The sequence below is a fragment of the Lagenorhynchus albirostris genome, chromosome 14, assembly GCF_949774975.1.
Source record: "Lagenorhynchus albirostris chromosome 14, mLagAlb1.1, whole genome shotgun sequence".
NCBI classification, from domain to species: Eukaryota; Metazoa; Chordata; class Mammalia; order Artiodactyla; family Delphinidae; genus Lagenorhynchus; species Lagenorhynchus albirostris.
Window position 1 is genome coordinate 72,162,395 of NC_083108.1, and position 27,133 is coordinate 72,189,527.

General features: G+C 48.7%; 1 protein-coding gene across 5 annotated transcripts in view; it reads left to right on the forward strand.

Annotated features, from left to right (window-relative positions):
- The first annotated feature begins 125 nt into the window (after nt 1–125).
- The window catches only part of GCN1 (GCN1 activator of EIF2AK4), a 56,735-nt gene continuing 29,727 nt past the window's right edge, over nt 126–27,133 (forward strand). For all 5 annotated transcript variants that reach the window (XM_060121702.1, XM_060121703.1, XM_060121704.1 and 2 more), the window contains exons 1-24: nt 126–155; nt 4,803–4,905; nt 8,248–8,311; nt 8,846–8,977; nt 9,460–9,568; nt 12,427–12,525; nt 12,616–12,750; nt 13,571–13,639; nt 13,769–13,877; nt 14,478–14,552; nt 14,800–14,928; nt 15,423–15,473; nt 15,753–15,851; nt 16,073–16,246; nt 17,956–18,108; nt 19,376–19,468; nt 21,504–21,579; nt 21,731–21,890; nt 22,920–23,109; nt 23,201–23,325; nt 24,090–24,268; nt 24,879–24,972; nt 26,129–26,242; nt 26,357–26,555. In XM_060121702.1, coding sequence (XP_059977685.1) covers nt 138–155; nt 4,803–4,905; nt 8,248–8,311; nt 8,846–8,977; nt 9,460–9,568; nt 12,427–12,525; nt 12,616–12,750; nt 13,571–13,639; nt 13,769–13,877; nt 14,478–14,552; nt 14,800–14,928; nt 15,423–15,473; nt 15,753–15,851; nt 16,073–16,246; nt 17,956–18,108; nt 19,376–19,468; nt 21,504–21,579; nt 21,731–21,890; nt 22,920–23,109; nt 23,201–23,325; nt 24,090–24,268; nt 24,879–24,972; nt 26,129–26,242; nt 26,357–26,555 — 2,749 coding nt within the window. In that variant the 5' untranslated portion in view covers nt 126–137. The remainder of the gene's footprint in view (nt 156–4,802; nt 4,906–8,247; nt 8,312–8,845; nt 8,978–9,459; nt 9,569–12,426; nt 12,526–12,615; nt 12,751–13,570; nt 13,640–13,768; nt 13,878–14,477; nt 14,553–14,799; nt 14,929–15,422; nt 15,474–15,752; nt 15,852–16,072; nt 16,247–17,955; nt 18,109–19,375; nt 19,469–21,503; nt 21,580–21,730; nt 21,891–22,919; nt 23,110–23,200; nt 23,326–24,089; nt 24,269–24,878; nt 24,973–26,128; nt 26,243–26,356; nt 26,556–27,133) is intronic.

Genomic DNA, 27,133 nt, shown 5'->3' on the forward strand with positions numbered 1-27,133 from the left:
AGGCTGCCGCGGCCGCCATCCCGCCCGGGGGCGCCAGGCCCCGGGCCCCAATACTATCCCGGCCTCACTCTGCGGTGTGGGCCCGCGCTGTGACCCGGAAGCGCTCCGGAAGCGGTTCCGGAGTCAGCGCCGGCAGGATGGCGGCGGACACGCAGGTGAGGCGGGCGGCTGCGAGGCCAACGCGGCCAGCGACGGGGCGCGGACGGCGGCGGTCGGGCAGGACTGCTAGTGCCGCTGGCGTAGGGGGCCGGGGGCCGGCGGCTGCGGAGGGCGCGGTCCAGGGGCCGCTTTGGGCCGGTCCTTCCCGGACCCGGCTTCGTCCCGGCTCCCGGCCCGGGTGGCGCGGACCGGCCGCGGGCTCGAGGAATCAGGGACTCCGGCCTCGGCGGCTGGAACCCGTCGGGCCCTCCCCGGTTCCGGAGCTGCCGAAGTTCCTCTTTCAAGGAGTCTCTGCTCCATTTCTCCGAAGCCCTCCAGCAGTGAGCCCCGGCCAACGCCAACTCCCTCTTAAACTTTGTGTTCAGCAAATATTTCTCAAGCACCTACTATGTGCAGGGATTTATAGCATATTCTTTGGATTCATACAGATCTGAGTTGGAGTCTTGGTCAGTTTCAGTTTCTCTGAGACGCTGGGCAAGTTTCTTAACCCTGCCAATTCTCAGTCTTTTCATCCATAAAATGGGGCTAAACTAGTACCTGTCGTGTAGGGTTGTTGTGAGGAGTCAGTGAAAGAAAGTAGGACTCCATGTTGATGGTTGTTATTAGGTGCAGCGTCAGATAAAAGAACTGTCACAATTCAGGAAGAGTCTTGTCACCTTGAGTGTTATTACCTGTGAAGTACCTCATAGTTAAGGGAAGAGCTGGGGAAGACCTTTTTCCTCCACCCCATCCTCCTTTTAGCCGTGTTTTAGGGTGAAAAGACAATATTATGGGAAAAGGAGATGGGTCTCTAAAGGACAGCATGGCTCACTTGGGTATCAGGGTGAGGAGATTAATTGATTTTGATAGGGAGGCCCTGAGACCAGAGAGTGACTCCTTAACCTGAGCATTCAAAAGATGCGAATTGGGCTTCCCTGGTGGCACAGTGGTTGCGAATCCGCTTGCCGATGCAGGGGACACGGGTTCGTGCCCCGGTCCGGGAAGATCCCACATGCCGCGGAGCCTGCGCGACCGTGAGCCTGTGCTCCGCAGCGGGAGGGGCCGTGACGGTGAGAGGTCCGCGTACCGCAAACAAAACAAAACAAAAAAAAGATGCGAATTGCGAGTTTCCTGTGCAAGGGACGGGCTGGTAGTTTTTTTTAAAAATACTTATTTATTTAGGCGGCGCCGGGTTTTAGTTTCGGCATGTGGACTTCTTAGTTGAGGCTCGCATGTGGGGACCTAGTTCCCGACCAGGGAACGAACCCGGGCCCCCTGCATTGGGAGCGTAGTCTTACTCACTGGACCACCAGGGAAGTCCCAGGGGCTGGTAATTTGTTCCAAGTTTGTTATAGTGAATCCTGGAAAGAAAAGCATAGTCTCCTGGGTATTTTGAAAAGGGTTGGGAGAATACACGCTGACTGTGTAACATTAAAACTCAAATGCAAAAAAAAAATCTCTCCAGTGCTGTGTTGTTCAGTATGGTAGCTAATTAATAGGCAAGCGGCTACTTAAGTTAGCTAAAATTAAATGAAATTAAAAATTCAGTTATTCGGTTGCACTAGCCACATTTCAGTGCACCGGTAGCCATATGTGGCTGGTGACTACTGCATTGTACAGTGCAAAAGAACATTTCCATCAACACAGAAAGTTCTACTGGACGGTGCTCCTCTAGAGAGAAACCTGTGAACATTTAAGCTCTTTGCATCTGATCTCATCAGCAAATGACTTCTCTGAAGGATCTTCCTCAGTTTTATTCTGACAGGATCCCAAGTGGGTAACATTCATTTTCTGATTAAGAAAAAGAAGAGCCTTGAACCTGAAACACTCTTTCATCTTTGGGGGAGAAACTATAGCCAGGAATTTAATATTAGCATGGAAAAACAGCTATGTGAGAATTTTAGGTAAAGGGTGGATTATATATATGCATCTATTTTTGCTATCTCCTCCAGCGTCACTAAAACTAGTAAAGAGTTGGAAAAAAAAAATGAGAATTGGAAGAATGGGGAGCAGACAATAGCAGCAAACTTTTGGAAGCTAGAAAGTGATAAGTGGTAAAGGGTTCAGCAGTCCCAAGGGAAATGAATCCTAAGCCAAGTTAAGAAAGCTGAGAACCAACCTGATTTACGTTGCAGAATCTCTGACAGCTGGGAATTGGTGGTATCAGCTAACCTCTGGAAGTGAGGGTGAGTGGGGAGGGGCTAAGTTAGGAGGATTGGTTGAAAGCCCTTTTCAGATGCAGTCAGAGCCCCAGCTTTCTTTCTCCATCTTGGCAAAAGCCTGAAAGTTTTCTCTCTGGAGAAAACTTGTTCTGTGTAAAACAGGACCACACAAAAGTGTGGGAGGTCCAATATCCACGGAAATCATCAACAGAATAATTCAACATACTTTCTGCGAACGGAAGCATGTGTTTTCAGATCAAAAATGCTCAGTACAATGGATGAAAACAGACTCACAACAAAGCACATTAATGTGAAATTTTAGAACCTTGGACACAAAAAGAAGATCTTAGAAACTTCCAGGGGGGAAAATCAGGTCTCAGACAAAGGATCAAGAACCAGAATGGCGTTGGGTTTCCCAGCAGTAATGAAAGCTAGAACTCAGTGAAGAAAGGTCTTCAGTATTCTAGGAAAACTTCAACCTAGAATTCTGTACCCAGACAAGCTTCAGGTAGGAGGCCAAAACATTTTCAAACTTGCAAGGACTTCACGAGATGGAGGATGTACTTTACCCAAACACAAGAAAGAGTACATTTTCAGGGTGATAGAGTCCCAGCTGTAGGAGATCACCCACCAAATTGGGGCAGGTAGGAAAGCACTGGGAGAGGCTTCTTCAGGAAAATGGAATTTGGTAGAATACCTGGTCTGCCTAAATGTATTGAGATTTAGACAAGTGGCAGAAAGTTTGAGATTGAATTATTAATTAGAACAGATAAAACAAGGCAAACTGAGGTGAGGAGGGAATGGGCATTGGGAGCCTTTATTTAACTCCAGGGTTAATTTTGAAAAAGCTGTGCAAGAGAGTAAACAGTTTATTAAATGGAAATTGAATACCATTTGCATATAATGTAAACTGAATTACTGGGCTAACCCATATTATGAAACAAAGGAATGGTGTCAGGGATATGGGGAGGGTCTCTGGTGCGGTTGAAGAGGGAAAGAGGTCTTTGGTAGAAAGGCAGAAGTAGCAGCACAAGCAAATTATTTAGAGATATGGCGATAACTACCGAAATAATCAGCCAATATTGGTGAAAGAGATTGTCCTTGTGTGTGAGGGCATGCGACTGATTTTTAGAGCAAACCTCCCAGAACTTTTTGACTCTTTAATTATATACGTGAATGACTATAAAAACAAGAGACAATATTAAAACAAATAATTTGTGTAGAAGACAGTTTTGGACATGATTTTATTCATTGCTAATAGAATTATAGCAGGGATTTATCTGTAAGAAGAACTCAGTATTATTTTCTCTCTCTATGCACCCTTGAGTCTTATTCTACTAATAAGGCCTGTCCGTGAAATACCCTCAAAAGAAAAAGAGGGCGGGTGTTACCCACTTGGGTCTTATTATGCCCTGCTCAACTGCTCATGTATCTACAACCTGCCTGCTTTGTAGCCTGTAGAATATTGTTCAGGAGCCAGATTTTCAGGAATATTTGCAAACTGCCGCTCTTTCTAGGTCTTATGCTTATGTCCCTGTGCAGGGGATGCAGTTGTGGTAACATGGATGGTGGTTGAAAGCTAAAGAGTTGTTAGCATCAGTTTTTAGACCTGTTGGTTTCAGGTTTAGTTTCAGAAATGCAGGTGCTGTGGCCCACAGGTCCAGTCTGAGCAGTGGCTTCCTCTCTGGGAGTTGGTTTCTTCATCATCTGTGAAATGGGGATATGGTGCCTGTCTGGAAGGCTTGCTGGTAGTAGTAGCTGATTTTGTGCTCAGGATGAGAGGTAAATGCTCTACATACACTATCTCATTTAGTCTCTGTTTAACAGTCATGAGGTAGGTGCTGTTGCCTGTATAGATGGGGAATCAGAGGGTCAAGGAAATGATATAATTTGACTGAGTTTCCACAGCTGGTAGGAGGCAGAGCTGGGATTCAATTTCTTGACCTTTTACCCGCTAGCCAACTGTGTTTATGAGTTGCCAGGATACTCCTTCTTATGGGAGGTTTACAAGAGATAATATAAAGGGAACATACCTGGCATTTAGTAGGCCCTTCCTAGATTTTGCATAGTTTGGAAGGGATATTTTCTGTCCTGAGGTCTTTGCCTTTGACCTTGCCTCTTTTTGTCCACGTTTAAATGAGGTATACTGAGTGGCTGACTGGTTGGGTTAAAAGCAGTACATCTCACTCAGCTGGGGGTGATTGTGTCCCCCAGGAGATGTTTGACAATGTCTGGAAACAGTTGGGGTTGCCGCAGCTGTGGTGGGAGGATGGGGTGCTGCTACTGGTGTCCATTGGGTAGAGGCCAGAAACGCTGCTCAAAATCCTACGATGTATAAAGGCAGCCCCCAAAGTCAGGGGTGTGGAGGTTGAGAAACCCTGGGTTAGAGAGCTTCACTGAGTTCTGCACCTCCCACAGCTTGCTCGCTCTGTTTCCGCCCCCCCGCCCCGGCAATGTTTTGTAGTTTGCTGAAATTTTTCTCTGTGGGCTTGGTCTTCACAGGTTTCTGAGACACTAAAGCGTTTTGCAGGGAAGGTGACAACAGCCAGTGTGAAGGAACGGAGAGAGATCCTCAGTGAGCTGGGGAAATGTGTTGCTGGAAAAGGTATTTTTTTTTTTCATTTCATTGATTTCATTTCAAACTAAATTGGGTTCTCTGTTTAGAACCATGGCCTTCTTTTCCCCTCACAGCAACTTCTGTCTTCACTGTCAGTATTTGCTTGTTATAATCTGCACTGAAGCAGTTGGGTTGGTGGAGAGTTTATCCTTCTAGGCGCCAAACCTTTTTACCAGTTTTAACCATTTGATTGGAAATAGTTCTAAAAGATACCAGCAGTCTTTCTTAAGTGATTTATTGGATGGAAAAACATTTTCTTTATGACCGGGGGCACCATTTTTCCCAGTCAGTGTTCCGTGAAAACAAGCAAGATGGTATCAAGTGATTGGCTAGTAAAGGATTCCAAGATCATGCAAGTTTGTGAGATGTCACATTTTATTTCTTTTATTTTTTAATTTATTTTATTTATTTTTGGCTGTGTTGGGTCATCGTTGCCGCGCGTGGGCTTTCTCTAGTTGCGGCTAGTGGGGGCTACTCTTCGTTGCGGTGCGTGGGCTTCTCATTGCGGTGGCATCTTTTGTCGCGGAGCGCGGGCTCTAGGCGCACAGTCTTCAGTAGTTGTGGCTAGCGGGCTCTAGAGCGCAGGCTCAGTAGTTGCTCCACAGCATGTGGGATCTTCCCGAACCAGGGCTCGAACCCTTGTCCCCTGCATTGGCAGGCGGATTCTTAACCACTGCGCCACCAGGGAAGCCCAGATGTTACATTTCAATCCAGTGTTTCCTTGAAACTCATTTTTGCCAAAAACCTGTTCAGGATCTGGGCACCACATTTTGGGAAATGCTGAGCACATGTAGTTACCCTGATTCTGTACCATAACCCGAGAGCTCTTGCTGCAAATTATGGGGCATGTATAAGACTAGTGTGCCTTCAACCAATAAATGCTCATTAGTTTTGAGTTTCCTTTTGGTGTGTTTTTACTATACAGCATTGGTTCTCAGAATGTGGTCCCTAGACCAGCAGTATCAGCATCACCTGAAAACTTGTTTGAGATACGAATTCTCAGCTCCACCCCAGAGACTCAGATTCACCAAAACCCTGCAGGTGGAACCCAGAGTCTGTGTTTTAACAGGCCCGCAGGTGATTCCTGTGTTTGCTGCAGTTTGAGAACCATGGCGGTATAGAATTGGGTCTCCGTTTCTGTCAGCTTTCACTTGTTGTTAGGAAAAAGCCTACTTCCTACCACCCTCTCACCCCCATTCTCATTCGCTGCTTCTGATCTACTGTTGCCTGGTTACATACCCAAGCTTGTTAAAGTAGTGTGTAAATTAAGTAAATTGCTGTTTGTGAGCTTCTGAGAGATTCTCCTGTGGATCAGAACTTCAGCATATGAGTGTTATGGCACCTTCAAAAGTCTTTCTGGTCACTTCTGAACAGAGTTCTAGTTAGAAAAGGCTGCCATGTGACAGATGCTAGCTGGACTCCCTGAACCATAATGGCTGACTCCCTGCTAAGTAACAGCTGAATACTACACTTTTCCCCATTTTGTGGAGTAAGGAGTTCGACATGTGTGGGTGAAGTTTATGAACTACTCAGGGCCTTTTCAGGGTGATTCTACTCTTCAGTCACCCTGAAATTCTACAATTCAGGGTGAATTACGTTTGTAAAATGTTTAGTAGTCTTTGATATACAAGTTGATTGGGGGAAGTTAACCTCCCATATGAAATTGTTAATTCTCAATTTCCTGATTTTGAGTCTAAGGAGGAGTCATTGCATAGTGATAACTCTTCTGGCCTCTCCTTTTGTTAGGGTAGCAAGCAGGTCACCAGGAGAGTTCATCAGAGGTGGTGCAGTGGTGCAGGGTGTTTTCTGCCAGGGCGAGGAGTTGAAGTCTTCCTCAGAGCTGTCGATGCGGATGGTCGGCCTGGCTCAGCCCAGTCTGGCCCTGAGGCCTCTGATGCTCTCCGCAGTTCTGCCTCGCTGTACTTGAAGCCTGAGACTCTGAGGTGGTGTCTGCTGTGCCTGTTCTTTCCAGTCACAGGCGTCTAGTGCAGAGTCAGAGGTGAAGGGCTCTGCGTTCTAGCCATGACTCTGCCACTTACAGGCTGTGGGACCCGGTTCAGGTTACTTAACCTGTGAGCCTGTCTCCTGGGAGTGAGGAGTGAATGAGAACACATGGGGACGGTGCTTGACTCGGTGCCTGGCTATGGTCAACGCCTAGTGTCTATTAGCTGTTATTACTACTGTTCTCTTAGCCACAACCTGTTCCCGGCTCCAGTCACTCTTTTCCTCCGTTACTGAGGTAGCCTCAAATCAGATGGACCAATACCAGGCTCAGGGCCCTGGGGGAGCTGGGTGCCCGCCCCTCCTTCATCCCCCATGCCCCCATCGTTCGGGTGCCTGAAGTGTGAGGCCCTGTGCAAGCCCTTTGTGGGCCTCCTGCTCTCGGTGCCTCCCACGCTGGTCAGTCTGACACTCAGCCTACATTTCCCCCGTCAGACCCTCCCCTCTTTGTCTGCGGGCTTCAGTCTGGCATGCAGAACCTGTCACAGGTTGGCTCTCCGTTATTGAGCACTATTGTTTCACTAGTTTCTCTTTCACTCAGCTGGCGTGCTTGGTTTTCCATGCCTTGGTTTCTTCATCTTAAAAATGAGCTCAATTGCAGTACCCACCTTACAGGAATTGAGTTAATGTATATAAAATGCTTAGAGCAGGGCCTGGTGCCTCATGAACACTGGTTAAGTGTCGGGTGTTGTTATTCCTCCTCCTCCTCACGCGCCCTGCACAGGCATTGTGCCTTCTTATCCCGTGCACTTCTGCTCATGTTGTTAACACCACTCTGCATGCAGGCCCCTCTTTCCGTTTGTCCACAGCCTACTCATCTGTTAGGCCAAGCTTCTGTGTCCTTAAAATCTTCAGAAACCTCTCTGTTATAGGTGTTCTTCTCTTTTCTGATCCCTCATAGTACTTAAGTTTTAAAACCAATTATTAGAACGTACATAAAGAAAAGTACACATACCATAAGTGAACAGGTTGCTGAATTATCACAAACTAAACACAGCCATGTAACCAGCACCCGGATCAAGAAGCAGAACATTTCCTGTACTCTAGCACCTCCACTCGAAAGCATGTTAAATTTCGAGGGCACTTGTCTTGCCTTAGTTTCATTCATTTAACAGATGTTTGTCCGAGAGCCTTCCCGTGCTAGATGTTTCTTTAGAGTCCTATTTTGTCATTACTTTTTCCTGTTGGGAATTCTATCTCAAACGCCTGGGGAGTGTCCAGTGGGCAGAGGTCATGTCAGCAGAATGCCTGGCTCAAGCAGATGCCCAGGAAGTAGATTTTATTGAGTAGATTTTATTTTATTAACCTCTGTGTAATCTTTGGTTTTAGATCTGCCAGAGGGAGCAGTGAAAGGCCTCTGCAAATTATTCTGCTTGACTCTGCATCGATACAGGTGAGTCCCGATAAAAGGCCCAGTGTCCAGAGCAGTTTGTGCAGAAATGTGGTATAGGGTAGTGGTTAGAGCCCAGGCTTTGGAGCCAGACTGCCTGGGTCCTGCGCAAGTTACTGAACCTCTCTGTGCCTCAGTTTCCTCATCTGCAGAACAGGGATGTTGCTTTTACCTACCTCATAGGTGTTTGTCAGTAAGAGTCAAGTTCTTGGAACGTTGCTTGCCACGTTGAGTGCTCAGTCTCTATGCTGGCACCGGTCATGTGTGTAAAAGCACTTGGCCTAGTTTGAGGCCTATAGTAAGTGTTCCCTAAAGGTAGATGTTGTGCTTACAGCCTTAAGGCTCATTTGCCCTTATTAGATGCTTCCAGAACTCTCAGATGAGGTAGATTTATCCAGTTACTTCCTAATCCCATCATCTATGACCCACTGGAATACAGTGCAGTCTAATTTTCCTGAGAAAGACCAGGCTTGGCCTAAGCCCCCCACCCCTGCCCCGAGTCCACATGCTCACCTTCCTCTTCTTTCCTCCTCCTAGAGATGCAGCCTCACGCAGGGCTCTGCAGGCAGCAATCCAGCAGTTGGCTGAGGCCCAGCCAGAAGCCACTGCTAAGAACCTTCTGCACTCTCTGCAGTCTTCAGGCATTGGCTCCAAAGCAGGTGTCCCCAGGTAAGAGGTAAAGGTGGTGGCCCACTGGGGGTTGGTGGAGTCCTACTCGTGAGAAGCCGGTGCAGATGAGCAGGCGTGAACATGCCTGCCCCTTTCCCCTTTGCAACTCTGAGGGGTGCCGGCAGTCTGCCTTCTGTATGGACGGAGAAGCCAAGATGTCAGGCCCAGCGGAGAAAACACTTTCCTGAGGAACAGGGTTGGGAAACCAGTGGAAGTAAGGCCATTTTAAGGAGAAACCAAATGCCCACTAGGCACTGAATGGAGGAAACCATCCTTTTGATTTATAGTTGTGAGTGCTAAGAGGTGGGAGTTTGGCACTCCTTGTCCTGAGTTGTCACAGATGATTTGTGGGGAACAAGTTTCCAGTTCCAGTTAGGTCAGTGGAGGGTCTTGCATAGCAGGCAAGGCCTTGCGGTGAGCATTCGTCCTCAAGATGGAGGCTGCTGCTCTGACCTCATCCCTCCCCTCCCCTCCCCTTTCAGTAAGAGCAGTGGCTCGGCTGCCTTGCTGGCCCTGTCCTGGACCTGCCTACTGGTGCGCATTGTCTTTCCCTCGAGAGCCAAGCGGCAAGGAGACATCTGGAGCAAACTGGTAGGTTCCCCGGGTCTTTGCAGTCGTGCTGGTCAGCTCTTTGCACAGAGTTGGGACATGTTTAAGCACCTTCTCTGGCCAGTGCTCTTAGTGCTGGGTGACCAGGCACTTTGAGTTACCCTGAGGTGTGTGACTTTGGTGGATGGGCATGAGTGCAGCATAATAACATTCGTCTATTTATCAAATATCTTTGAGCTTTCCTGGGTCAGGCATGGTGCTAGACCCTGGGAATACAGTGATGAGCAAGAGAAACGTGGTCCCTGCCTTCATGGCATGTGAGGAAGACGTGACAGGCCAGAATGGGGAAGACAGGCAGAAAACAAGTAACCCAGAAAATACCAATTCTTTCCTCCTGTTCTATGCCTGCTCCTTCCACATTCCCTATCTTGCCTTTCAGCATGTCTGCTAACCAGAGATGGCCCAATAGGCCAGGTTGGGAGATTCTTTTGAATGTCTAGATATGCTTAGTGGAGGGCAAGAGGGATGGTCTTACGGTTTAACAAAAAAGGAGTCTGAGGATCTTGGTATGGATTTGACTCTTAGCTATGAGATTTGGCCAGATACCTAATTTCGGAGCCCATTTCCCATTGCTGCAAAAATGGGGAAAAGTACCACTCACCCATCCGCCTCAAAGAGTTGCCATGAAGATGGGCTCAGAAGAGGTGTGAAAAGGCTGTAGAAACTTACAGAGGGCTGTGCAGGTAAATGAGGAGTGAGCACCTCTGCCTGACACAGCCAGCTTGTAAGACTTATTGAGGCCTTATCCCTGGGAGCTTATCCAGCATACTTCTGGGGATGACCATAGATTGGCCATCAGCAGTTGATGGAAGGATAAGAACACTGAAACCTCACAGGTAGTGGATATGCTGGAAAACCACCTTCAGAGTGTGGGTTCCATTGTTACCAAAAGGCCTTCTTGTAAGATGGTTTATCATGGGCTCCCTCACTAACATGTCTCCAATGAATTCTTATAACCGTTATCCAAGGTAAGTCAGTGTGGGTTAGTGAAGGGGAGGGGTCAACCCTGGAGTTGTGTTTATGGGACAGGATGCATCAGGAGCTTGAAACCGTGGTGGTGGTTTCTGTGTCTTGAATCTGGGTTTTTCCTTTGCTCATTGCTGATGTTGACTATACACATAGGAGTAGTTCATTCAGTCCCTTAAGTATTTGTTGAGGGCCCCCTGCGTGTCAGGTGCTGTTCGAGGAGCTGAGGCTGAAACAGGGGACAGGTGAGAGGACCTTACTTTCTCATAGCTTTCAGTTGTGGGGAGAGGGTGGACACAAACAGGTCCACATATAAATGACAAGGTGTAGAGTCGTGCAGCAGAAAAGCAGGCAGGAGGATAGAGAGAGTGGGTGGACGGTGATGGTGGGAGGAAGGCCTTTGGAGGAGGTACCATTTGAGCAGGGACCTGAAGGATATGAAAGAAAAAACCATGCCCAGATTATGGGTTAGAACGTTCCAGGAAGGAAGAACAGCAATATAGTTCTGAATGTGATATCAGCAAGCTTAAAAAGCTATTTTAATAATAATTTTTTAAAAAAGGTTCAGTATTCAACAGGTGTAGAATGATATACCAGTTTCCTTCCCACCCCTTCCCTAGCCATCTTGGTCCCCCTCTATTACTAGTTTCTTATGTAGTAGAGGTATTCTCTGTGTATATGACTAAATAGACCTTTTTATACAAGTGGTAGCATACATACAAACTTTTTTCTTTCGCCTTGTGTTTTTTTCCTTAACTGGATTTAGATTTGTTCCAGAGTATTATATAGAGTTTCTCATTCTTTATGACTATTTACTAATCCTTTGAGTGGATGTACCACGGTATATATATAACTAGTTCCCTGTTTATGACCACTTATGTTGTTATAGTCTTTTGTTATAAAAAATTGTTGCCATGAATAACTTTGTACATCTGCCATTTTGTACACATGCAAATGGAATTTGGCAGACGTCTTAAGCATGCCTTTTTTCTCAGGGTGGCAGTCCACTGCTCACCAGTGACCTTGGGTGTTCGTGGCACATACAGTCTCTGTGAGGCTTTTTTTTTTTTTTTTTTGCGGTACGCGGGCCTCTCACTGTTGTGGCCTCTCCCGTTGCGGGGAACAGGCTCCGGATGTGCAGGCTCAGCGGCCATGGCTCACGGGCCCAGCCGCTCCGCGGCATGTAGGATCTTCCCGGACCAGGGCACGGACCTGTGTCCCCTGCATCGGCAGGCGGACTCTCAACCACTGCGCCACCAGGGAAGCCCTGTGAGGCTTTTTAATTGAGCACCTATTAGGTGCTTCACTCTGGGTTGGATAGTGGGCCCCCCTGCAGGCAGGATCAGCATATCAGTGTTCACTTCTGTATCCACAGTGCCTAGCATAGTGCCTGCCACTTCATCAGCGTTCATTGCTTGTAGAATTAATGAAGGAATAGTCAAGGCAGATGAAGAAATATATGAAACAAAATGCTTATCCTTTTCCCACATGGCACTTAACCTTCCTGGAATTATGTATTCATTTGTGTGTTTATTTGTTTAGTATCTTTTTCTCCCTCTGGACTATGAGGTGCATGAAAGCAAGGACCGTGTCTGTCTTATTCTCCAGGTGTTTTCGTTGTCTGACTCATAGTAGGTGCTCAACAAATACTTATTAAGAAGTGCTTGAGTGAACAGATGTAATTCCGGGACAGGGTTAAGTGGCGGGGGGCAGGGGGTGGAGGGAAGAGGATCTGGCTGGAACTGAGTGGGAGAGGCCTGGCGGAGATGACCTCAGGTTCTGGCAGGCCTGACGAAGGTCTTGGGCAGGCTATGAGGGCCATGGGGTCTCCGCTCCCATTTTACGTCCGGACCTGAGCCTCCCTGTCCCTGCAGGTAGAGGTGCAGTGCCTGCTCCTGCTGGAGGTGCTAGGCGGCTCCCACAAGCACGCCGTGGATGGTGCTGTGAAGAAGCTCACCAAACTATGGAAAGAGGTGACAGGAGGCAGCAGGGTGGCGGTCATTTCTTCTTCCGTACCACCTCCACTGCCGTCTGATACACCTGCTTTACCCGTTCCTCTTCAGAACCCGGGACTGGTGGAACAATACTTGTCAGCCATTCTCAGCCTAGAACCCAACCAGAACTATGCAGCTATGCTGGGGCTGCTGGTGCAGTTCTGCACGAGCCACAAGGAGATGGACGTGGTCAATCGGCACAAGGCAAGTGGACTCTCTGGAGGGAAGGAGGGGGAGCTTGTTTTGCCCTGGTGGCCCCCAGCTGCTGGCCTTATCTGAAGTTTGTTGGTTTTCTCACCTGAGACCCCGGCCTTTCATGGTGATATATGAACTTTGAGGAGCTGGAAAGTTTCCCCTCCAGTTGTGGCTTGGGATGGATCCTGCCATAGTTAACGGGATGATGATTTGCCTGTTCATGCAGTCATTTATTCACCCACACTGAGCATCTGCCTTGTGCCAAGCTCTGTGCCAGGTGTTGGGGATGCAGCAGTGCGTGAGGGAGCTGTGATCCCTTCCCGGGCGGGACTGAATCTGAGGAGGCTGCCGTTAGACATATCGTCATCTCATTATCTCTGTGAGACATGCTGCAAAGGAAAAGCGCAAGAGGCTGTGATACTCTGGTTGGGACTTGTCTTAGGCTGTGGGTCAGGGAACACATCTCTAATGAAGGAACTTAAAGGGTGAATAGGCGTTAACAAGGTCAAGAGGGGAGGAAGGGCATTTTGGGCAGAGAAAGCGGCGTGTGGGCAGGAATGTAGAGGAGGCAAAGTGCGGTTGGAGGGGCACGTGGGTGTCTGGGTGAAAGAGGGTAGCAGGTAGGCCTGTGAGCCATGCCAAGGACTTGGACTTGCTCCTAGGAGCCATGGAAAGCTGTGGAAGGCTTTTAGATGGGGAATGGAGTGATCACTGGGATCTTCATGCTTGACACCATGACATTTGGGGCACTGATTGGTATTTTTTAGAAGCAGTCCCACAAGAGGGATCTCAGAACGTCAGGGTCTAACCAGGTCTCTGTATTCCCTAGAGTGCCCTGCTGGATTTTTATGTGAAGAACATCTTGATGAGCAAAGTAAAGCCTCAGAAGTATCTGTTGGTGAGTGTGAGGTGGCCCTTACTCACCTGGGCAAGCTAAATCCCATTTTAAATTCTGTGATTCAGAACCATCCTTTATTCTTGGTCTGTTCCCACGAAGGCTGGGTGCCTGACCCCTTTCTCTTTGTAGGATAACTGTGCCCCTCTGCTCCGATACATGTCCCACTCGGAGTTTAAGGATCTGATATTGCCCACCATACAGAAGTCCTTACTGAGGAGTCCAGAGAACGTTCTTGAAAGTAGGTTCCTGCCAAACAGGACGGTGGGAGGGAGGTGAAGTTGCCTGATAAGCCGGGTCCCCACTACTTGGCAGCAGGAAGTGCTTGGGGCCGGGGGAGATGTATTCACTGTTTACCTCATTGGGCCCTTGGGAGAGAGATCAGGGACCCTTTTGAGAGTATGTTGAAAGTAATGGGCCCTCTTGCTGGAAGAATGCACAAAAGTATACCCACTTAAAATACTGCATACATTTTTAGAGGTCTAAGAACCTTCCGGAAACCAGGTTAAGAACCTCTGCTCAAACCTCTGTTTGACCTTGGTGTGGAGGTGGCACTTGAAACCATAGGATATGAGAGTTGAGTCTCTGTCTCTTTTTATCTTGGTAAGAGGTGTGGGTGGAGTGTCGGAGGGGCAGTTTTTTGCTGATTGGGATGGGGCAGTATACAGCTTTACAGCAGAGCTGTGGGACAAAGGTGTGACCACCATGTGACCATACAGAGATGAAGAGTGGTCATGTCCTATGTGTCTACACAGCAGGCCTGAGCACTGGCTGGGGAGTCAGGCAGAAACGGGCATTTCCCCTGGAGGCCAACATGATGCATGCTTTCTGTCCCCCTCAGCTATCTCCAGTCTGTTGGCATCAGTGACTCTCGATCTCAGCCATTATGCCCTGGACATCGTGAAAGGACTGGCTGGTGAGTGTCCCAACCCCTCTCCAGCCCCTGGAATGGCACCTTGGGTTTCGGTTGTACTTATCCCTATTGTACACAAAGGGGTAGGAGACAGCTCAGAAATAAACTACAGTTGTGTAGTTTCTTTCCTGAGATCCTTTATAATGAGAACACAGAGCCAGGATTGAAGAGTTGGGAGCAGGGAAGACAAAGATGAGAGCCTGGCTACCCAGCTCTCAGCAGCTTCTGAGTTGCGGCTCTCCGTGTCCAGGCCAGCTGAAGTCCAACAGCCCCCGCCTGATGGATGAAGCCGTGCTGGCGCTGCAGAACCTGGTCCGCCAGTGCAGTGACTCCTCGGCGATGGAAGCCCTGGCCAGGCACCTGTTTGCTATCCTCGGAGGTGGGCAAGTCCTTCCCGGGCATGCGGATGGCCAAGGTGTGGCCTCTGGCATTCCTTGGGCACTGGGACCTGTTGGGGGCTTGGTGCTCTGAGTTTGCTTGTGTCAAGAATGAACAGAAAGAAGCATGTGCAGATCAGTGTGGATGGGGGTGATCTCAGTTTTAAGCATAGGCATTATCGTTTGCATAGGGGGAAAAAATAGAGGGAAATACACCAAAATGTTAATAATATTTTAGGTAGTGGGAACATGGGTGATTTTTAGATGTTGCTTTTATATTTTTTCTATTTGTCACATTTTCTGCAAGAACATATTATTTATTTCTTTAGTTAGAAAAAAAAACCAGTACATGTGATGTTAAGCCCAGCTACATGATAGAAAGGCTGCTTCTGGAATCAGAAACTGTATCTTGATGTCACACACATGACTACCTTATTCACCCCCTTGGGAAATGTGGCAGATGTGAATTTTGAATCTTTGCTATCTCTCCTCTCAGGCTCGGAAGGAAAACTAACTATTGTAGCCCAGAAGATGAGCGTCCTCTCAGGTACAGAATTTCTCTACGGGTAGTAGGAAGTGTAGTAGTAGTAGTGTAACGTAACTGTTAGGTAAGGTGAGTCCATTGGATCTTGACACCTCTGACAGTTTTGGACATCCCAGTCTGGCTGCCGTAAAAGGCAGGACGTCTGATGGGGGATTGAGTGGGGGGTCAGTCATGGCCAGAGGAGAGGCATGGCTGCTGGGGAGGTGGGCAGTGACAGGAGGACTGGTGTGTTGGCAGTTTTGTGCTGATGAAGGGCTGAGCAGGGAATCCCCTGCCTTCCAGGGATCGGGAGTGTCAGTCATCACGTGGTGGCCGGGCCTTCCAGTCAAGTCCTGAGTGGGACCGTGGCTGAGCTGTTCATCCCCTTCCTCCAGCAAGAAGGTAATTGTGCACCATGGTGAGGGTGCAGCCTGGACCCATCCTTGACCCCCGGTTTTCACAGTTGGAGCCTGCCATGAACCCCTTCTGAGGGCCCTGCTTCCTCTCCCTGAAGCATCACTGCTTCCTCTCCCTTTACTCCTACTTGCTTTCGCATGCAACTGGCAGTGATGTGATGTGGGTCTAAGACATAGGGCTGACTGGACTTCTGCTTCTTGCCCTAGTTCACGAAGGCACCTTGGTGCACGCCACCTCTGTCCTGGCTCTCTGGTGTAACCGGTTCTCCACAGAAGTGCCCAAGAAGCTCACTGAATGGTTCAAGAAAGCCTTCAGCCTTAAAACCTCCACCTCTGCAGTGAGGCACGCCTATCTGCAGTGCATGTTGGTCTGCTTCCGAGGTGAGATGCTTCCCTCACAGAGGTGATCGAGGTGATCTTCAGGGCGTCATCACCGTTCCAGGCTTTCCCTTTCGGTCCAGCTTTTTTTGCATCATTTCCTCCTGAGCCACTGGGAGCATCTAGCTTAGTCATCCATAAACCCTAGAATCAGAGCCCAGTCTTCACAACAGTTTCTGGCTTCTCCTCCTTATCAGACCTTCAGAATACAAAGCTTTATTCAGAGAGGAGCCACAACCAGAACCTGTCACTCTGTTTTCTGAAATCATGGAGAAATGATTCTGATAAGACTGATTTATAAGGTGTAAATTATATAATCTTTACACTGGACCTATTAGAAACAACAACTGCCCTCGCTTCAGTGCTAACAAACCTGTCATTTGGGCCTGAGCATCTACCTCCTTCCCAAGCACAGTGAGGGGAAACTTCAAATCTGTAGGAGCTTGATCCCCAAGGTAAAAATCTCTAATATTGATGTCCACCTCTGAGATGGGCTCATATTTCACTTAAAGTTTAAACTTATGATGACTGGGTTTAAAAAAATGTTTAGGAGACTCCAGAGCTGCCCCTAGAGAGGTGACCCCTTTCTGTACAGTGTCTGTACTTGTGTATCAGTTTGCAGTTTTGCTGCACTGATTGAACTTGATTTTAGATTGAGTTCTAAATAGCCAAGTCTTGGTTTAACCTAGTCTCTTTAGCTTGAGCTGGTTCTGCTTAATACTTTAAAAACAATCATAAAATAAACCTTTAAAATATACATTTCTTGGATTCAAATCCATGGCATCATCCAAATGAAATACTTGTTTCACTGTGAAATACTCTACATACCAATTTAGTAATTAAGAAAACATGGGTTGGGACTTCCCTGGTGGTTCAGTGGTTAAGACGCCATGCTCCCAATGCAGGGGGCCCGGATTTGATCCCTGGTCGAGGAACTAAGATCCCACATACTGCAACTAAGCCTGTGCACTGCAATGAAGACCCAGTGCAGCCTAAATAAATTATACATACATACATACATACACACACATACGTGGGTTTAGCTATAGTTTTAGTAGGTTTCTACTTTTTTTTTTTTTTTTTTTTTGCGCGGTGTGCAGGCCTCTCACTGTTGTGGCCTCCCCCGTTGCGGAGCACAGGCTCCGGACGCGCAGGCTCAGTGGTCATGGCTCATGAGCCCAGCCGCTCCGCCGCATGTGGGATCTTCCCGGACCGGGGCACGAATCCCTGTCCCCTGCATTGGCAGGCGGACTCTCAACCACTGTGCCACCAGGGAAGCCCTCTACTTTTTTTTTTTTGAACAGAGTTTAGTTCATAGGTCAGCAGATTGGTTCTGGTTTTGGGATTTGGGTCTGGAGGTTGTCTGGTGTGGGAGAAGAGCCCCAGAGAGAAATTAGTCAACTTGAGGTTTGCCCTGGCTCTCCCTCAACCAGCTGTGTGGCCTTGGGCAACTCACTTCACCTCTCTTGGTCTGTTTCCTTATCCATCAAGTGAATACCTGGACTATTGGACTAGTAAGGACCCTTCTAGCTCTAGCTTTATGGTTGTAGAGTTTGATTTAAGTCCTAGATTTTACTTCCACTTATTTGAGATATTTGAAAGGTAACTGAAGGGTGTTAACCATTCAGACATGGGTGAATAACTCCTTTCTCAAGTAATCTTGCCTCCTTGCGATTGGGGTGTTCTGTAAGGTGCTGGTTCTATCTCCACAGGTGACACACTGTTGCAGGCCCTGGACTTGTTGCCCTTGCTCATCCAAACAGTGGAGAAGGCAGCCTCCCAAAGCACTCAGGTTCCCGTAGTCACCGAAGGGGTCGCTGCTGCCTTGCTGCTCTCAAAGCTTTCGATGGCTGACTCACAGGCTGGTAAGAGTCCAGAGATGTCCAGGATGCTAGCAGACAAGGGCCTCTTTCAGAGTCCTTGGGAGGAGTGCCTTGATATTTAGGATTTTACAGGATTAGCTTGGCCACTTACCACACTGGGCAGTCGTAGGGCCACTTGTCACCTGCAGGGATGAATTTTATCTACAAGCCCCTGTCCTGGAGCATTGGAGCAACAGGGCAAAGGAGGACAGTGACAGAGTCCCCTGGCTGCACTCCCGCTGCACAGTGCAACACTGAGGCTCATCCCTGCAGATGATAAGTGGGATGTTGCTTTTAATTGGTTATACGTTTATAGGGTATAACATTAAAAGCTTCCCCTTAGCCATCCTGTCTTCCAGCCACTAAGTTTCCCTCCTTGGATAGTATTATCCAGTTTCGTGTCTAGAGATGATCAATGTGTAATTGCCAAAACATGCTGGGTGACATACTATACATGCCATATTGCGTACTGAACACATCTTGGAAAAGATTCCAAAATCAGTACAACAAAAAGAGCTTTCCTTTTTTTGTGGCTACACGGTATTCTGTGCTTAGTCTACATCCTACTCTGCATGGGGACATAGCTGAACTTCTTCCTGTGGTTAGAAATGGAGTTCAGCTCTTTTCATATATATTATTGTGTGCCATCTGACTATATACCAAGGCACTCGGCTACTTCTGTGGCGAGGAGGCAGAACATGACCCTGTTTCAGCAAATTTTAAGCTGCTTTACTCTACTGGGAGAGAGGATATGCAAAAGTTATCTGTTGTTTAAGGCAAAATGTGGCATAAGAGCAGTTTTGAAGGGGGATTTCTTTTAGTTTAGGGGTTGGGTGTCAGGAAAAGCTTCATGAAGGAGGGAGCATTTGAACTAGGGCCCTGAGGGCTAGAAGGGTTTTCACTAGCTGGCCCAGTGTGAGTTCAAATGAGGGAAGGGCGGGAAAGCACCACATGTGGACCTCAAGTAGTTCAGCCTGGCACCTGGAACAGGTGAGAATTCCAGGTGGGAAGCAGCTCATCTGGGCTCCTGTGGGCTGCAGAGAGCCACCAAAGCTTTTCATATAGGCAATGCCACCAGAAGAACCGGTTAGTTCTCGGAACCGGAGGACAGTGAGCCTGGGAGTGACCCGCCCCCGCTGAGGGAGAACTCCTGCCTGCTGCAACAGTGGAGAGTCTGTCAGCAAAGCCAGCCCCCGCAGCTTCAGCATGGCGGGGACTAGCCCTGGCATGTGGGGGGCTGTGTGGTAGAGTGACCTTTTGTTTCTTGCAGAGGCCAAACTGAGCAGTTTCTGGCAGCTAATTTTGGATGAGAAGAAGCAGGTTTTCACTTCTGACAAATTCCTGCTCATGGCTTCAGAGGATGGTGAGTCACTACCCCCTTAGTTGAAGTCGAGTTTGGGGCTGAGTCTCTGGTGGGTCTTCAGAGAGGATCCTTCCCTGACTGCCTGTTGTTTTGACCAGACAGCTCAGCAAAAACCTGGAGCAGAGTGATCTGGCCAACAGCTCAGCTTTTGTGGGAATGAATGTACTCCTGTGGGATGTGGAAGGCTAGGGAAATGGGAGAGAAGTGGGAGATTTGTGGAGACAGCACTCTAATAGTTGTGGAGCTGTGATATTAGGTGTAATTATAGTCGACTGGGTAATTGGTGCTGTCGTAGAGGTTTTCGTGCACTGAGAGGCAGCTGAGAAGCTCTGGCGAAGTGTGGCTGGCTCCACCCACACCAGGAGATAGAAGAACTACTGGTTTCTATCTTGGCAGAGAAGGAACAGTTGATCTTTAAACGTATGTTTAAAATTCTAGGTTGCCTTAGAAGTATCTGCCGCTAATTGGTGATTGGAAAAGCCTTTTGACTGACAAATCACAACATTCTCTTAATGAGCTACAACTGTTAGTCACTTCCTGATGTTTAATAAATGTTTAGCTAATTTTTGAATAGAAGATATATTCACATAATACAAAAAAAAAAAAAAGACCCAAGAGAGTCTACACTGAAAGTTATACCCTTGCTTTGATCTCTAGCCACACAGTGTCCCTGGCCGTGGAGAACCAATTTTATCAGCTTCTTGTGTATCTTTGATATTTTATATTTATACCAATAAATAACCTTATGTATCAGTTCTCTGCCTTTTTTACACAAGTGTTAATATTCCTACTGTATGCATTGTGCTGTCTAGATTTGGAAATAATTTCACGTCAGTATATGATGAGCACTCTCATTCTTTTTTAGAACTGCATAGTAATTAAAAAAAATTATTTTATTGAAGTATAGTTGGATTTACAATGTGTTAATTTCTACTGTACAGCAAAGTGATTCAGTTACACGTATATATACATTCTTTTTCATATTCTGTTATGGTTTATCACAGGATATTGAATATACTTTTGCTTGTTCCAAAATACACGTGTGCCTATGGAGAACAATATGGAGGTTCCTTAAAAAACTAAAAATAGAACTACCACACGACCCAGCAGTCCCACTACTGGGCATATACCCTGAGAAAACCATAATTCAAAAAGAGTCATGTACCACAATGTTCATTGCAGCTCTGTTTACAATAGCCAGGACATGGAAGCAACCTAAGTGTCCATCGACAGATGAGTGGATAAAGAAGATGTGGCACATTATATACAATGGAATGTTACTCAGCCATAACCAGAAACGAAATTGAGTTATTTGTAGTGAGGTGGATGGACCTAGAGTCTGTCATACGGAGTAAAGTAAGTCAGGCAGAGAAAAACAAATACCGTATGCTAACACATATATATGGAATGTAAAAAAAAAAAAAAAAGGTTCTGAAGAACCTAGGGGCAGGACAAGAATAAAGGCGCAGATGTAGAGAATGGACTTGAGGAAGTGGGGAGGGGGAAGGGTAAGCTGGGACAAAGTGAGAGAGTGGCATGGACTTAATATACACTACCAAAATAGATAGCTAGTGGGAGGCAGCCGCATAGCACAGGGAGATCAGCTTGGTGCTTTGTGACCACCTAGAGCAGTGGGATAGGGAGTGTGGGAGGAGACACAAGAGGGAAGAGATACGGGGATATATATATATATGTACAGCTGATTCACTTTGTTATAAAGCAGAAACTAGTGCACCATTGTAAAGAAATTATACTCCAATAAAGATGTTAAAAAAATACACGTGTGTAGTTAGCAAAAAAGAAAATTCATTAGATACATGTATATGTATAACTGAATCACTTTGCTGTACACCTGAAACTAACACAACATTGTTAATCAGCTATACTCCAATATAAAATAAAAACTTAAAAAAAATTCTAGTGAACTGTAACTTTCCCTTTACATTTTGGTGTTCATTTTCCAGCTCTTCCCAGTTCTTTCTGGATGTGTCCTCTATTTTAAAAACACTTGTGCTGTTTCTGTCCCCCCCGCCAGCCCTCTGTACCGTGCTGCATCTGACAGAGAGACTCTTCCTTGACCATCCGCACAGACTCACAGGCAACAAAGTTCAGTACGTGGGGCTCGTTTACTTTTCCCCTTTGGCCAAATGACACAAACCCTGACAGGAGCCTGAGACGTGGCGGTGTGTGAGGGGTGGAAGGCTGGCTGTGGAGAGCCCCACACCTGGCCTTACCCCAGGACGCCCTGTCCCTCTGCTGCAGGCAGTACCACCGGGCTCTGGTGGCGGTGCTCCTGAGCCGCACCTGGCACGTGCGCAGGCAGGCCCAGCAGACGGTTCGGAAGCTGCTCTCTGCTCTCGGGGGCTTCAAGCTGGCCTACGGACTCCTGGAGGAGCTGAAGACTGTCCTCAGTTCTCACAAGGTCAGGGCATCTGGGCTGCAGAACTGGGGCTCTCAGACCCCCTTAGCTGACCCTGCTTATGCTGTGGGATTTTAACTAGACTGCTCCTGGGCTGTTCTCACTCACTCAGACTCTGTGTGATGCCAGAATCTTCTGCCCTGGAGTTTGGGTAACACCTTGTTTCATATAATTCTTTTTCCTTTTCAGATGCTTTTCTTTCTTCCCATGTTTTATGACATGTAGCTCAACCTTTTTATTCTTGAGTAATGGAAAAACACTTCTTTTTTTTTTTTTTTTTTCTTGCGGTATGAGGACCTCTCACTGCTGTGGCCTCTCCCGTTGTGGAGCACAGGCTCCGGATGCGCAGGCCCAGCGGCCATGGCTCACGGGCCCAGCCGCTCCGCGTCATGTGGGATCCTCCCGGACCGGGGCACGAGCCCGCGTCCCCTGCATCGGCAGGCGGACTCTCAACCACTGCGCCACTAGGGAAGCCCGAAAAACACTTCATTTTTAAAGCACTTTATAATTTTTAAAGTGTTTTCTACCCATTGTCCCTTTCAGTTTTTCACAATGCCTTTAAAAGGCTGACAGGCTTACTATGCTTATTTTGTATGAGTTGTCCAGGGTTCCGGTAGCTGAAATGACTTGCTCAGGGTCCCCCAGCCAGTGGGTGGCAGAACTGGGAGTTGACCCGCAAGACCCGGCTCCTAGTTTCAGTGCTCTTTGTGCCCTGTTTCACTGCTTCCCTCCTTCCCTAAGCCTGCTTGAGGGATGTGGGCCAGTGACAGACTTGCAGTCTCAGGGTAGGTCCCCTGGACCAGTGTCTGTTGCCTTCTTTCCCCCTGTGGGCTGTTTTAGGTGCTTCCTTCCAGGCCCATCTCATAACCTGTGGGTCCCAGTGCCGGGCACTGGGTGTCAGTATCCACACCAGCAGGGAGCCCAGAGAACAACATGAATGAGAGGCAGCTGCCTCCCTGGCATCTTCATCTCCTGTGTGCCAGGCCTGCACGGGGCTCTGAGCAGTGGGGCTCATGTGTTGTCTCCCCACAGGTGCTGCCCTTAGAGGCTCTTGTGACCGATGCTGGGGAGGTGACTGAGGCGGGCAAGGCCTACGTGCCTCCGCGGGTCCTGCAGGAGGCTCTGTGCATCATCTCTGGGGTGCCAGGGCTGGAAGGTGATGTCACCAACACAGAACAGCTGGCCCAGGAGATGCTGATCATCTCCCACCACCCGTCCTTAGGTGCGTGCCTGGGGCGGGTATTGGAGGGGCGGGGACTGTGTTGTAGGAGCAGGCCGGGCAGAAGGCCTCAAAGAGCTCCCCTTCCCTTCAGTGGCTGTGCAGTCTGGCCTGTGGCCAGCACTTCTTGCCAGGATGAAGATCGATCCGGAAGCCTTCATTACTAGGCACCTGGATCAGATCATTCCCAGGATCACCACACAGAGCCCCCTGAACCAGGTAATTGGCGTGTGAGCTGGTTTTGGTCTCAGGTCAGAGTCCAGATGGGAGATTCAGAGAAACAGGTGAAGGTGTGATGAAAAATGGGTTGAACCCTTGGGTTTCATGTGGCAGAAAGTGCAAACTAGTTTGAACACAAGAGGGAACTTGCTTGTTTCCTCATCTAACTGGTAAGACCCAGGATGTGACTGGACAGGGACTCAGGTGTCTTCAGGACCTTGTAGGTGGTGTATCTCTTGCTCTCTGTCCATCTCTCTGTCTCAGCCATCTGTGTCCCATCTTTGCTTTCCACGGTATGGGCTCCATTCTCAGTCTCCCCTTTTTAGTAGCAGGATAGCTATTCCAGGCTTCTTGTCCCCCATCAGCTCCAGTGGGAAAAGCTTGCGTTTTCCAGTCATTTCAGCTGGCATGGGGACTTACTGCCCTGCTTGACCTGACTTGGGTCTTGTGCTTATCCTGAGGCCCATCCTGGTCTGGGTCACGTGCCCACCTCTGGAGAGGGTGGGGTCAGCTTCACCTGAACCACGGAGATTGAGATTGGGAGAGGAATGTGTCCCCCAAATCAGGGTGCTAGTACCAGGTAGGTACAGCTCGCTGAGAAGGCAGGCACACACTATGCTTGTCCACTCCAGTAGGCAGTGCTCAGGAAGAGCAGGCAGTGGCAAGAAGAAGGGGAGCCATTGCCTGGGGCATTTAGGCCTGGCAGGACCCCTCTCCAGTGCCAGCTGTGGTGCTCACTGACCATGTCTGTGTTCGTCTGGCAGTCTTCCATGAATGCCATGGGCTCCCTCTCCATCCTGTCCCCAGACCGGGTCCTCCCTCAGCTCATCAGCACGATCACCGCTTCTGTGCAGAACCCAGCGCTGTGCCAGGTGACACGGGAGGAGTTTGCTATTATGCAGACCCCTGCCGGGGAGCTGTACGACAAATCCATCATCCAGAGGTGAGCCCCCACTCATGGGCTCAATAGCCCCAAGCCTTAGTTTTCTTTTTTTTCTCTTTCCTTTTTTTTAAAAATTAATTAATTTATTTGGCTGCGTCGGGTCTTAGTTGCAGCACGCGGGATCTTTCGTGGCAGCATGCGGGATCTTTCCCTGCGGCACGCGCCCTCTTGGTTGCCGCGCACGGGCTTCTCTCTAGCTGTGGCACGTGGGCTCTAGAGCGTGCGGGCTCAGTAGTTGTGGTGCTTGGGCTCAGTTGCCCCGTGGCATGTGAGATCTTAGTTCCTCAACCAGGGATTGAATTTGCGTCCCCTGCATTGGAAGGTGGATTCTTAACCACTGGACCACCAGAGAAGTGCCTGTCAGATGGAGACTATGTGTCCTTTGTAGGGTCTTGTGAGGAGTAAATGAAACAATCTATCTGTTGATTGGAGGAGTGCTTGCTGTGTTCTAGGCACAGTACTTAGGCCTGGGATACAAGAGCATGTAGAGTATCCAGCACTTTCCTGGTGCATATGACTTAAAAACTAGCTGGGGTTTTATGGCTGGTGGGAGGCTGAAGGGCCTGGTGGCTGTTTTGAACCTGGCTGATCACCTGCTCTGGTGTTTCAGTGCCCAGCAGGACAGCATAAAAAAGGCCAACATGAAGCGAGAGAACAAAGCTTACTCCTTCAAGGAGCAGATCATCGAGCTGGAGCTGAAGGAGGTGGGTACATGGAGGCCTCACACACGGGGTGGCCTCAGGCGGGTCTCTTGGGTCATCCTGACCCATGGCACACTCCTCCGACCTCCCCACTGATCCTGGGTCCTCCTGCCACACTCTTTATCTGCCCTTTCTCAGGTAGCTTTCTCTATGCCCAACTCAAGGAAAACAAATTTTTCTCTCTGCTGGCAGTAGTTCATGTATTTCCTCTGCTAAGTGGTGTTGCTTGATTCCATGCCTGTCCCCGCAGCTCCTGGAAGGCCGGGACCTATCTGTCCTCTTGATAGTAGGCATAGGGCCTGGCACAGTGTAGCCGCTGGGGCATCGTGGTTTATCGCTCTATTCGGCAGTGACAGAACTGGTTCTGACAGGAGCAAAGCACACAGGGCTCTTTCCTGTCTCAGAGCCTTTGTTTGCTCCTCCCTCGGTTTTTTGTTTTTTGTCCTCCCTCAGTCTTTACAAGGCTGGGTTCTTCTTGTCTTTCACGTCTCTGCCCACATATCCCCTTCGCGGAGAGGTGACCCCTCTGCCCACCCTATCCAGAGTAGACCCCGCGCCTCTTCTCATTTGCCATGCATCATATTTATTCCTTTCATAACATAGGTCATGATCTGAAGTCACCTTGTTTATGTATCTGTTTCCCTGTTCGTGGTCTACCTGCACCCACTAGATTGTCAGCTGAGACTTGGTCTTGTTCTCACGGTCTCCCCAGCATCTAGAACAGTGCCTGGCACCATGTAGGTGCTAAGTAAAGACTTATCAAATGAATGAGTGCTCTCGGTCTTTGCAGGACTTTAGCTTATACTGGAAGACAGTGTCTGTAGGGCTGGCAGGAGGGGAGGCTGAAGCTGCATGGCTACCAGAATACCCTTTTTAGCACCTGGAGGGACTTTTCTTTTCTCTAACGTATAAAGGCCCTTCTTGTGTTTGTTAGTAGAGAATCCAGCAAGAAATCCCCTCTCTACTGCTCTCTCTGTTCTGTAGAAACCAGGTGGCTGTGGACTTGTGGGAGTAGGGGAGGCCACATGGCAGGTTGGGGGGCCAGGTCACAGACATAGAGCTGTCCTGGTGCTGACTGGGGAGCTGAGCGTGCCCTGCTTGGTGGGAGGGAGGGAGTTCCCTTCCCTGGAGATGGATTTGCTTTGCTTGTTCCCTTCAGGAGATAAAGAAGAAGAAAGGCATAAAAGAGGAGGTGCAGCTGACCAGCAAACAGAAGGAGATGCTGCAGGCCCAGCTGGACAAGGAGGCGCAGATCCGGAGGCGGCTGCAGGAGGTAAGCAGTCGCTGCCACCACACGCCTGTGCCACGAGAGTGTTGGGTTGCCTGCTCCTCGCTGTCCTGGGGCAGGGGCCCGCTGACTGGCCTTCTGGGGTGACTCTGCTTACAGCTGGACAATGAGCTGGAGGCGGCGCTAGGACTGCTGGACACCATCCTGGCCAAGAACCCGTCCGGCCTGACCCAGTACATCCCTGTCCTGGTCGACTCTTTCCTGCCCTTGTTGAAATCTCCCCTCGCTGCTCCCAGGATCAAGAACCCTTTCCTGTCCTTAGCTGCCTGTGTCATGACCCCTAGGCTCAAGACTTTGGGTTAGTCCTCGTTGGCTGGCTGTGGGCATGACCCCGGGGCAGGATGGGTGTGGACAGAGATGCCCCCGAGTGCTCGTGGGGAGGCACGCAGTGACCTAGGCTACTGACTTGTTTTCCTATGGATACAGCCTCAGGCATCTCAAGCAGTATCCTTGGGAGCACACAGTGCCGCCTCCTCTCTCCCGTTTTATGTCTGCTGAGTCTTCATTCTGAGGGCCAACTTTTAGATGCTAGTCGGTGATCTTTCTGTAGCAGTGTTTTTTTTTAATAAATTTATCTTATTTATTTATTTATTTTTGGCTGCGTTGGGTCTTCGTTGCTGTGCGCGGGCTTTCTCTAGTTGTGGCAAGTGGGGGCTACTCTTCTTCGCGGTGCGCAGGCTTCTCATTGTAGTGTTTTCTCTTGTTGCAGAGCAAGGGCTCCAGACGCGTGGGCTTCAGTAGTTGTGGCGCATGGGCTTATTTGCTCCGCGGCATGTGGGATCTCCCTAGACCAGGGCTCGAACCCCTGTCCCCTGCATTGGCAGGAGGATTTTTAACCACTGCGCCACCAGGGAAGCCCTGTAGCAGTTTGAAATT